This window comes from Typopeltis vanoorti, chromosome 2 (assembly GCF_054136105.1).
Source record: "Typopeltis vanoorti isolate ZY-2024b chromosome 2, IOZ_Tvanoo_1.0, whole genome shotgun sequence".
Taxonomy (NCBI): Eukaryota; Metazoa; Arthropoda; class Arachnida; order Uropygi; family Thelyphonidae; genus Typopeltis; species Typopeltis vanoorti.
This window is the reverse complement of record NC_143550.1, coordinates 59,049,063-59,061,652: the sequence shown is the minus strand read 5'-3', so window position 1 is coordinate 59,061,652 and position 12,590 is coordinate 59,049,063. Positions and strand designations below refer to the sequence as shown.

Here is a 12,590-nt window from a genome sequence, read left to right as displayed (position 1 = left end):
GAACGGTTCCATAGAGAAATAAAAGAAGTACAGATTTTACATTTCTTGAGAATTTTAGCTACCTAGTGAAACAGAGTTGATATATGGTAGGGATATGAAGTCTTTTACATCATTAAACTATCTTCAGTACAACGAGCAAGTGGGTTAAATAGCAGCTTACAAATAGCCTGTTTAGGAAAACTGGATTTCTAAAAGGTTGTAAGAAGGAACTGTAGTTCTTTCGTGATCTCTTCTTCTTCACTGAGGAGGGAGTGAGCACACATTCTACCTAATGTAGAATGTGCCTACAGAGCAGGTTTTAATTCTTTTAAAAGATAAGTTATCAAAAAAAGTTGTCACTCCTGACCCACTGCATAAATTCTGGTTACTTTCTTTTTAAAAATACTATGTACAAACAGAACTTTGACTGAGCCATGGGAAACCCATTATATTAGAAAATTTATATTTAGAAAGCTTTGAGAAAATAGCAATCAATTCCCTCCCATCAAAGCCAAGGTTATGGAAAAGGTATATTGATGATGTTTTCTTAATTTGGAGCCATGGACTAGACTCTAGAGGAGTTCCTAAGCCATCTCAACGATCAACACCCAAGAATACAATTTACCTCAGAATTGGAAGTTAACGGTTCTCTCCTGTTGCTGGATGTCAAATTCACTTGTGTCTCAGACAAACTGAAGATCTCAATTTGTAGAAAACCCCACACATACTAACAAATATCTTCATGCACAATCTCATCATTATCCAACCCAAAAACCTGGCATCATTTCTACACTAGGTAAACGTGCTCCCTCCCTCCTCACTGAAGAAGAAAGATCATCAAAGAACTACAGTTCCTTCTTACAACCTTTGAGAAATGGTTTTCCAAAGCAGATTGTTCATAAGTTACTATTTAATCCACTCGCTCACTGTTTTTGTGCTCTGAAGATGCCGGATATAATACCAGCAAAATATCAGCAAATAATTAATAAATGTTACTAATTTTCTTATTATTCTGTGTTAGCATTAATACTGAGAAAACAAGTTAACAACAGCTATAAATTAACTTGTAAACATATTGTTATGATGTAAAAGATAGCACTGATGTAAAACGCTTCTTATCTCTACCATATATTAGATCTGTTTCACCAAGTTTAACTAAAATTCTCAAGAAATTTAAAATCTGCACTTCTTTCACTCCTCTATCCAAACTTTGTTTCTTACTTGGTACAACTAAACTGAAACACGACAGCCTAAAGTTATCTGGAGTTTATCGTCTTTGGCGTAACTGCAGTGTGCCCTATTTTGGTCAGATTGAGAAATCCACTGATTTGCATAAAGAACACGAGAGATGACACATATAGCAGGACTAGAACCAGTGCACTATGTAATCATGTTCTGAATTCTGCTCAACCTAATGATGAAGGTTCTGTCACTCATCCAGTGATCTAGAACAAATCATAAAACATTCAGATGCTATGATGAGCTGAGAGAAGAACTGTGGAAACAACAGAAAGTGTCTTCAATCCAGTCCATCTTAATACTAATATTAGCTATAACCTATCTGATTGTCACTCTTCAGCTATTCAGCTTTGGCATACATGAGATCATGCCTACATAAATGTGACAACAATACCATGACATCCAGAATGCATTCAAATATTAGCAATACATTTGCAAGTTAATTTATAGCTGTTGTTCTCTTGGAATGTATATTTTTTTGTATTTCCCTTTTCTTGTTATACGCCAAACGAAGTCTTCTAAGAAGATTAAACTAGTTGTGCACTCAAATAATAAATAGTATTTTTCTAATTTGGTATCTGTCAGTCACTAGTCATTAAATTTAATTAATTATGTCATAAAGCCAAGTAAATCCATTGCATCACACACACCTTTTACTAAAATTCATACTCATGGGCAAATGAAATTTTTTGCAACCAGTAAATTTAAGTGGTATTTCTGGAGCCCTGCCAAGTAATATCTCAAGGGGTGGTTTAGGTATTGGAAAAGTTTGTTAATGGTAGAATTCTGGAATGATAATCTGTTGTAAGCAGCATGGTTCTGCAATAGATAGGTCTGCCTTAGTAATTTACTCACATTTTATAATAGAGTGAAAGCAGAGTTAGATAAGGAAAATGGCCACATCATGATACCAATGGGTTTTGCAAAAGCATTTGACAGAATACTGCATGGAAAAATTACTGCATAAGTTGGAGCAAAGGAAAGTGGATATGGGGCTGATGGCATGTATGGGTGTGGAGGGCTGACAGACAGACATCAGACAGTAGTACATAATGGAGTGGAATCTAAGAAAATGAGGGCGAGTGGAGTGCAAGCCTCTATACTAAAGCCACTACTATTTACTTTGGATATTAATGATATTGGGAAAGATTTAATGGAGGGGGAAAGGGATGGAATATTATGGATGTGTAATTCAGGAGTAGAGTTCAAAAGAAGGCCTGTGACTAGTGGTGTGCCACAGGGGTTCTGTTCTAAGACAGCTACTGTTTAATTTGTACATTAACAATATAGGACAGGATCTGAGGACAACTGTTCAGTTATTTGCTGATGATGCAAAGTTGGGCACAACAATAGTTAATACAGATGATGTCAAAATTCTGTAAGATGATTTGGATAGATTGGCAGACTGGGCAAAGGAGAATGGATGTCAGTTTAATGTAGCAAAAGTGTAAGGTTATTCATTTTGAGCTGAAAATGATTACCAGCTGTATACCACATTGGTGGAACTGTACTCCAGGAAATTGATGAAGCTAGAGACTTTTGAGTGTTAGTAGATAAGAAGTTAAAGTTTAGGGGGCACATAGCATAACTGGCTAAAGCAGCTCAACAGATCACTTGGTTACTGAAGAATACTTTGATGAGCAGAGACAAGCAGGTTATTGTCCCTCTTCATCGAGCCTTGATAAGACCCATCTTAACTACTGTGCAGATCTGGGCACCAAGGTTTCTTGGTGATGAAGCGGAGGTCGAGAGAATCTAGAGGCGAGTGACCAAGATGGTAGCAGGTCTATAGAATGAACCTTACGAGAAGAGGTTGAAGATTTGTGGGTTACAGAAACTGATTGATAGGTGAAAAAGGGGTAATATGATTGAGACACAAATTACTCAGGGGTTTTTACAAGATTAATTCAGAGGAAATTTTTCAGAACAGGTCTGGTGGTGGGAGAACTAGGGGCCATTCCTGGAAACTGAGTAAGAGTGTCAGAACCAGGTTTTTTGCTTGGAGAGTAGTGAATGAGCAGAATAGGTTGCTAGAGTCTGTTATGGGTGCCATGACTGTGAATGAGTTCAAAGCAAAGTATGATATATACTGTGCAAATGTTGGATAGTTCTTGTCATGATGCTTAAGGCCTCCCTCAATGAGTCTAAGGACTCCTCGGAGTAGCCTGTAATATTATTATAATATAATAATAATAATAATAATATTCAGTTGTCTACTGATCATGCAAAACTGGGAAGGCAACAGCTGATAAAATGTAGACATCTGCAAAATGACTTTAATATATTAGCAGTGTGGGCAAAAGATAATGATTCTTAATTTTTGTAAAATGCAAAATTATGCAGTTTGGACTGAAAAGATTACATACTGTGTATCAAATTAATAGTACTGGATTGCATGAAATTAATGAGGCTAGGGACTTTGAGGTAATGGTGGACAATGAGTTGATGTTCACATGGTATATTGCAATAGTTGGCAAAATAGTTCAAAGGATTACTTAGAGGTTAAAAAATTATACAAACAAGTAAATATTGGAAGGTTATTATCCCTTTTTATAAAGCTATGATTTGGTCACCTCTGGACTACTGTGCACAGATTTGGTCACCTGGCTTTTTTGGGAATCATGAGATGGTGGAGAGGATTCAAAGACAAGTGACCAAGGTGGTGCCAGGTGTATGGAATGCTCCCTGTGAGGAGAGATTGAAGGTGTATGGGTAGCAAAGTCTAGCTGACAGGCTGAAAAGAGAGGATGTGATAGAAACTTATAAGTTACTCAAGGGATTCTGTAAGACTGACACAAAAGAAAAGTTTCATACGTGATAAGTAGAGAGAGAGAGCTATGGGACATCCCCTAGAAGTTGTATAAGAGTGTAGTGATTGGTAAGGGTGTGTGGACTAGATTTCTGTTTGGAGAATGGTGAATGACTGGAATGGATTGTCAGAAGTAGTTGTGAGCCCTGACAGTGACGAGTTTAAGGAGAGGTGTAATAGGTATTGCATGAATAATGGCTAGTGTGGGTCTCCAGCAATGAGTCTTCTAGCTCCATAGAGATACCTGTATGATAATAATATTCATGTTTCAGGAATGCATCCCTGATGGATGATTCTAGATAAACCAGCTAGTTTGTCTAGAAGAATAACACTGGCTATTTATTTCAAGATCTTACAGAGACAACTAGTGAGAGCACGGGGACAGTAACTGTTTTGGATACTTTGGGAAGGCAATCCAATTATCTTCTGGTATGAATCCAGAAACTACTCACTACTCTTGTATGTATTCTATTTTCTATTACAAAGTAAGAGTAGAGATCCATCGAGAATGGTGAGTTTTTTTATCATTTTATAATGCCTGGTCTGGTTGGCCGAGTGGTTAGCATATTCACTCTCCAGCCAAAAAAAGGCTATGATGGTGTAAACTTATTATAGTCTAACCAAGTGCAAAATAAACTTCCAACATCTTTCTCTAAATCCAGAGTAAATTAATAATAAGGTGGTACACTGGTTGGCAACTCGTATAGGTAAATATGACCTCTCCATTGCTTCTGCCTGAGTATCACCACTCTGGGTCTGCTTCCCAATGACTAGACCTCAATAAAGGTCGAAACCGGTCTGGGTAGTGGCCCTTCCCTTAATGCACAGCAGTATACATGTCCGCAAGGAGATGTGCTTTGCATTATGGGAGATACTAAGACATGGAGTGATGACAGCTTGGTCCACCTTTGCTACGAGTTGCCAAGGGATGTACCACCTTACCTCAGTCCTGAAGATATTTTCAGGCACAAACTTTGTTTGCTTACACTTGGATAAAGGATTAAACTAAACTTATTATAGTCTAACCAATTCCTCCAGTGGCCCAACCTGTTGGGCCACTGGAGGAATTGGATCCTTGGAGAAGTTCAATGAGTTCTTTAATCATGCAGGAGGTTTAAAGATGGTATTAAGGTTGTATTTCTGTAGTATTCTTTTTTTTTTTTATATTACTTTAATGCATTGAATGGCTACAGTTCTATTGTAATCTAGTTTATTTTTATTATGAAGTAGAGACTTATGAAGAATTTTGTTGATTATAATTTTGGTGTAGCCATTTTTTAGGAAGGCATTCCTGATAACTTTTAATTCATGTTTAATTGTTTGCTCATTGGCAAATCTGTAAAGCCCTGTTTTTTAGTGTGTTAATAACATCTAGTTTTTGTGTTGGGTGGTGGTGGTGGTAAGGGTTTATGTGTATAAATTGGCCAGTATGTGTAACTTACTGTACACAATGAAGGAAAGAATGAATGCTGGAACGAAGATGTGTGATGACAAGTGCATCACAAAATATAAGTGTGTTCTGGTGAGGAATTATGTGTGACATTCGATTGCAAATTTTATGAATTTGTGTTGTTTGTTTAGATGGCTGAGGAAAGTGTCTAATGTCTGATGGTGATGGGACCAGATAACAAAAACATCATCAATGTACCTAAGACAGACTTTGGATTTTAAAATAAAGGAATCTAGAGCACATTGTTCAAAAGTTTCCATATACAACTTAGCAATTGGGGGAGATAATGGTGAACTCATGGATGTGCCTTCTTTTTGCAAGTAAAAAAAAGTATTTTGTCACACAAAATAACCAGAATGTAGTACCTGGGCAAAGGGCACAGGGAACAAAAACAGAGATTCTACTCGCACAGATATACTGGAAGATATCCTCCAAAGCGATTACATTTGAAGGCCTTGATGATTAGACAAGGCGGGAATAAGTTTTAAGAGTTCAAGGACAGAAATGGTAATGTAGATTTTTGAAATACTAATTCCAGTTGTAAGAAGAGAGTGAATTTCCTGTGTGAACGTTTAAATTGGACTGAACTTAAAGAACTATAAGAGTAGACTACAACTAGATACGTGTCTGAGACAGTGTTAAGAATAGTTTGCCCAAGAGGCTGAATAGATACAAGATCATGTTAAACTAAAAGTGTAATTGTGCTGATGTGTTCACTGATAGCCACGTGAATCCGAATGGCTTAATGATAATCTATGAATTGTATTTCATGATTGTATTTAAGGTTACTAAGATTTAGTATGTGTGATAAGTATAAGTTAATTAGAGCTTTTGATCTGAGTTGAGTGCAACCATATTATCCTGTTTTGAAATGTATTATAGTGTATCACCTTAAAGCTAATTAAATTGTTTCATTCATGTACTTGCCTGATCTGCCTATATTATATGAATTCAAAACTACCGCTCATAAAAATAACAATGAACCAAGCGGGATAAACACATGAATACTAATGCAATAAGTAAGCCGCGACTGTAAGAAAGAAAAGGACAAGCAAGGGGGAGATAAATTTATGCTTGATCAAATAATCATTAACTCTCTAAAGGAGTCACCCTGAACAAGAATCCTTTCTACCTAGGTATTAGCTGGTGCAGCATAAATATAAATGTGTTAATACTTATAGGGTGAACTTCTTCAGATTGTTTGTTTAGGACATAGAGAGGCCAACAGGACTGCAAAGCACTGAAGGAGAGAATATTTGGTTGTAGAGTTTAAATTATAAGGGATAAATGTGTATAAGTAAGGTACAGTGTTAGATGAATTTTGAATTTAAGAAAGATAGGATGTTGGATTAGTTAAGAAAGGGTAGATAAAGGGTAAATAGCTAATTAAGTAAAGAAAAAGTCTCAACATAAATGGTGTAGCTGGTAGGATAAAGGAAAGATATAAAACAATAGAAGTTAATCTAAATGATTAGAGTACAAACGTATTATAACAAATAAGTAGACAGATAAATAATATAAAAAACGTCGCAACAGGGCTGAGTCTATGGCTCGTTTTTCAAAATTTTCCATATAAAAACTGAAAAGGGGATGAGAGGACCCATGACGGTTCCCTCTATCTGCTTGTAGATTTTGTTCTTCAAAGAAAAATAACCAGAATTGATGGCAAAGGAAAAGAGATCTAAGATATCAGAAGGAAAATGTTTTCCAAGCGTGTTTAAGTATCAATTAAGGGAATATTGGTAAACAGTGAGGAAATGTCAAAGCTTACAAATATATGTCCGTGTTATTTAAGATTTTCTATTAGTGGTTTAAAATGGGTAGAGTTTTTTTATATAGGATGTGGAAAGTCCAATGGGGGGGGTCACAGAGTTAGCCAGCTGTTTTGACAGTTTGTAGAAAAGGTGCATTAGTGGCATCATCTACTATAGGTCATAGTGGAGAATTGGATTTGTGGATTTTTGGTAAACCGTATATTCGGGGGAGGGGGGGGGCCCAGAAAGGTTTGAGTTTTTTTAACGTCCCAGGAAGATACTTTTTAAAGTAAGTTTTTTAATTTGTGTTTTTGTGGGATTACGTTCTAATGGGATGTAGGTAGAGCAATCTCGGAGGATAATCTCTATTTTACTATTGTATTCCATGCCATTAAGGACGATTTTGGCATTACCCTTATTAAGCCTCCACATGATGTCCTAACACTTAACACTTAAGTTGTAACACTTAACACTTAACACATTACACTTAAGTCTCAACACACAGCTTCTACTGTCACTGTAAACTGTTGCAGTCTTTTGATGAGAGGTTTTGGGTTCATTTATTTTATTTAATTTTTATTTTATGGCACAAAGGTCATACTGTGCCAGGAGACAGGTCACAGCAATACATATAACTGGTTAGTAGGACAATCACAAACATCCATGCCCTTGGTGGGATTCAAACCTGCAGTCTCTTGGCTGGAGAGTGGATATGCTAACCACTCAGCCAACCAGACTGGTGTTTTGGGTTCTAATTCCCAGAGATATGTCAGTGAATAAATTATAGGAAGTTGTTCTGCTTGGTTGTATGAACGGAAGGGGGATGCAGTCTAAAACAGCATTCCTGTATAATGAACTGTCTGTAATAATGTGGTTAGCATATCCGCTCTCCAGCCAAAAGGTTGCAGGTTCGAATCCCACCATGGGCATGGATGTTTGTGATTGTCTGTGAAAATATTAGTGGTGGTGGTCAGTAGTAGATGGCATTGGTGTAGATGATGAAAGTAGTTATACTTGGTGGATTTAGTGATGGAGATGGAGAGGTGTGGAGTAGATGCCTCCCTTGATGAGTCTTTGGACTCCCTGGAGGTGCTAAATAATAATAATAATAATAATAACATTTCCATCTGTTTTACTCCTATCAGTGTATATGTGTATTCATCACTTTCAGAGCTATCCTTCTCTTTAATATGTTATCTGCCCACCACACGATCACTCTTTGTAGAGTGATCAAGTGGTGGGCAGGTTACACTACATAGCAAACCAGGATAATGGATCCCAGAAATGGTGTGTTTGTGGAAAATAGGAAAATATAAAAAACTCAGGATAAGTACACCAAAGAAAGAAGAATGAAAATGGCCAATGCCATCACTTGGAGTCTTCTCTCCAAAAATAGATGCCTGTATAGAGGAGATTAATTTTGGATCAAAGAAACAAACAAAAGAAACAAATTATATAGATAAAAAAAGCACAATATGCTCATCAAAGCAATTAAAGTTATGTTACTTCATTTGATTCTAACAAAAAAAATTTTTAATATAAAAATAATGTTTAACTAATGACAAAATGTTTATTAAATAGCATTACTGACAAGTAAAAATACTGACCCATTTGATCAATTTTCTCCATGTCAGCTATTAGCTGGTGTGGATCTTTCCCTTTCAATACAGCAGCTCGTACCATTTGTCTCTGTTTCTTATTCTATCAGTAAATAAAATGTGATATGTTAAGAAAATACACAGAGATTTAACATTTTACTGACTATTGGAGGTTGGGACGTGGAGGCCTTGCTCCATCGTCCCAACCTGAATCGTAATGACTATATATCTATATCAAAAATCTGGGAAAGTCTAATCAAGATTACTCATTAATATTTTTTTTTTTTCAATCATGTCTCTACTTCAAAATATTCCGTTTCATACTTAGTGATATAACATCACGCGGTGTGTTCTATTTTTAACGATCTATTGTTAGTATTCTAGCTTGTATTTTTGTTTTTTAAACTGTTCTTGTAATACCACTGAAGATGGTCTGCTATTTCCAGACTGAAATATTTGGTTAAATAAATATCTTTCTTGTGTTTACGTGAATATATCATTCAATCTTATGTCACAAGTATCCTTAAAACAGCAAAATCAGAACCTTCTACTCTAAAGACTAAACACGCTAATCCCCCTCTCCACACATACACTAAGCTACTTCAGGCCACCAATGAACAGGGTGATAGTCTCATAACACACAGAGAGAGAGAGAGAGAGAGAATATCTCAGAATCTAATAATGATGACAAATCAACACTTCAGGACAGCTGATTAAGGAAACTATACCTGTGAAATACTGAAAACTCTTTGATAAAATAGCAACCCAAAAGTTTTTGAAATTTATGTCTTCTGGTAGTATTTTTAAATTATATTTCATGCGTCATGAAAAATAATTTAATCTGTTTTGTACATCAAATTATATAGACTGTTCATAATAGCAAAGTGATGCTGCATATGAGTCATTTAATTTAATATTTTGGTGATGTGATTTTTTTTTTTATGGTTTAGCATAACTTTTACAAGCTAAAATATACAAAGCAATTCATAACATGTTGAAAATTTTTTCAATTGGTTATAAATTAAATTAAAGGTGCAAGAAATTAAATTCTTGTTTAATCCTTTATCCAAGCGTAAGCAAATAAAGTTTGCACATGAAGTATCTTCATTACCAGACTACTTGTATACGAAGGCTAATGAGCTAATGACTTCACATTATTGTCTTAGTATCCCATAATGCAAAGCACACACATCTTTTCAAGTGTGCATAATGTTATGCATTATGGGAAAGGCCACTTCCAGACCAGTAAGACCTTTAATGTGGTCTCATGAGTGGGAGCCAGACCCAGAAGATATACCAAGGTAATGAAGTAATGCAGAAGTCGTGAAGATTCATCATGCACTAACTTTGTTTGCTTACACTTGGATAAAGGATTAAACAAGAATATAATTACTTGTAATCTTTAATTTAATTAATAGCATTTATAGAGAGAAAGAAGCATATTATGATTAGAACTGCACTTGAATTTGATGTGTATATGAGACCATCACCCTGCTTATTGGAGGTTTGAAGTATCTTGAAAAGGTTCTATGTTTGGTCTCTTGAGCAGGGTTTCCGAATTATGTAAAAATAAATTTAAAAAATACAAAATATATATACATAATTGATAAAAAAAATTCTTTAGCCTACCCACAGTACAAAATGCACCACAAGATAACCTTTTGTGCATGGGAGCAACATAAAAATAAATAAATAATTCTATACCGACACTGTTTTCAACTGATCATGAGATATACTGTATTAACTGTTGAAACTGATCCACAAGTATTTGCAAACTCTTAGACTTGATACTCCAAGAGAGACACCATCTTCATAGATTGACAAGGCCAACAGAAGCTAAAATGTTCTTGCAAACTAACAGAATAAGCTCAGTATTGCATAAATGTTTGTAGAGAATTGCTCTTGGTAAAATTTACATAAAACAAATGTAAGTGCAATGAAAATATGGTATGTTTCAACAAACTAAACACATGAAAATCAACAGAACAGCCCAGGTGAAGAAACATAAGTACAAACACTGTTGTGTTGTGTTGTGCATTTAGTGAAATTTCAAAGGTAAAGTCCACTTTGAGCTAATTCCAAAATGAGCAATAAACTCAGTGCTACCTAGCAATACTGAAAGGAGAAATATTCAGTGCACATTTACCACTGAAGAATCCAAAACTGCAAATGTTTCTGAGCATGTTAATTCATATATGTTAGGTTATATCTCAATAATTTAAACACATACAATTCGAAGGAATGTATCTCTGCAATGTAATTTCAGTGTTGTATTCACTTGAGTTTTATCTTTTACTTCTTTGTTTTCTCTGTGGAGAAGAAGTGTGCAGATAACAGCATCAAATGATGCTGATATCACAGAATTTCTTTGACTGTAAAACATCTTTGCTTCTCCACTGACTGATCTCCTTCAGCACCTTCATCCTTCATCTGCAACCTCCCATGTCTCCAATTCTGTCACCTCCAACAGATTCACACTATAGGATTGATTCAATGAGTCCTTTGTCATTGAGGCACTCTGATGCATACTGATATTGCTGCTTAATATAACACACTGCACTGCTTGCACTTTATATATCTAATCAAAAATTGCAGAACTCAAAATTTTTTTATTAAGAATCTTTATGTATAAGATTTTTTACCTACATTTAAACTGACATAGGTCAAGTCTTACATAACCTAAGGGATAACACTAAGTGATGCGATATCAACATCACTTAGTGTTATCTAAGTGATGTTGTTTGAAACAACACTCTATGAAAAATTAAATACCACATATTTTTCTTATTATTACTATTTGATATTTTCTTGCAGTACAAATAAGAAATCACTGCATATTTGAAAAATGCATTTACTGCTAATTTAGATGTGTGGCATTTTTGAAGTAGCTATACTTTTACTACCATTTTGTACTATAAATGTATGAGCATGCTCCTCAAGTAATTTGTGTTTTCAATTAGCTTTAATCATCTGAAATATAATGCAGGTTAAACAAGTGCATAACTCCGCCCCCCCCCCTTACCAAAAAAAAAAAAAAAGTTGAATGCCTATGTAACACATATGTATTTTTTTTAAATTCAAATCCGTCTTTCTTGCCAAGATAATTGTACTGAATAATTTATACATTTTTTGATAATAAAACTGAAACAGCAATTATAAATTTAGAAATTATTCTGACATAAATGCTGTATTGGCCTGTAAAAGAAATATCAGTATTAAGAAGTCATTTGCAACAATCAAACAACTGAAAATGAAACAACATTTTGCCAAGGTAGGAAGGAGGGTCTGTAAAGTTCTGATAAACACCTAGAACAAAATGATATTAAAGCAATTGATATAACCATAAGAAAGAACATATATCAGTAGCAGAGTTATGAAGGTAACTTATGTTCTCATATTCTTATATCCTCATATGTCCTTTCTTGTGGTTATTTCAGTTGTTTTAATATCATTTTTGTTCTAGGTGTTTATCAGAACTTTACAGACCCCTTCCCTCATATACTGCACTACTGATTGACTCTTTAGTGTGACTTCTGGGAAAGTGTTCTTTCTTTTCTTTCTCAATAGCAGTGAGAGTAATCTAAGCTTTCAGCCTTTTCCTAAAGATGAAAGGATTATTAGATAGTATTTCTACAACAGCTTATTTCAGAAATGGCAACCAGAGCAGCAGTAAAAGGAGTAATATTTGGAATTTTTTAGGGGAAAAAAAACAAACTTACTTTTCTGTTTTGTGGCATAAATATAAACAATTTTTATATGGT

At 35.1% G+C, this 12,590-nt stretch overlaps 1 protein-coding gene across 2 annotated transcripts in view; it reads right to left on the bottom strand.

Annotated features, from left to right (window-relative positions):
* The window catches only part of LOC150109066 (uncharacterized), a 236,356-nt gene that overhangs the window by 182,638 nt on the left and 41,128 nt on the right, over positions 1-12,590 (bottom strand). For both annotated transcript variants that reach the window (XM_090405267.1, XM_090405274.1), the window contains one exon: positions 8,839-8,932. In XM_090405267.1, coding sequence (XP_090261393.1) covers positions 8,839-8,932 — 94 coding nt within the window. The remainder of the gene's footprint in view (positions 1-8,838; positions 8,933-12,590) is intronic.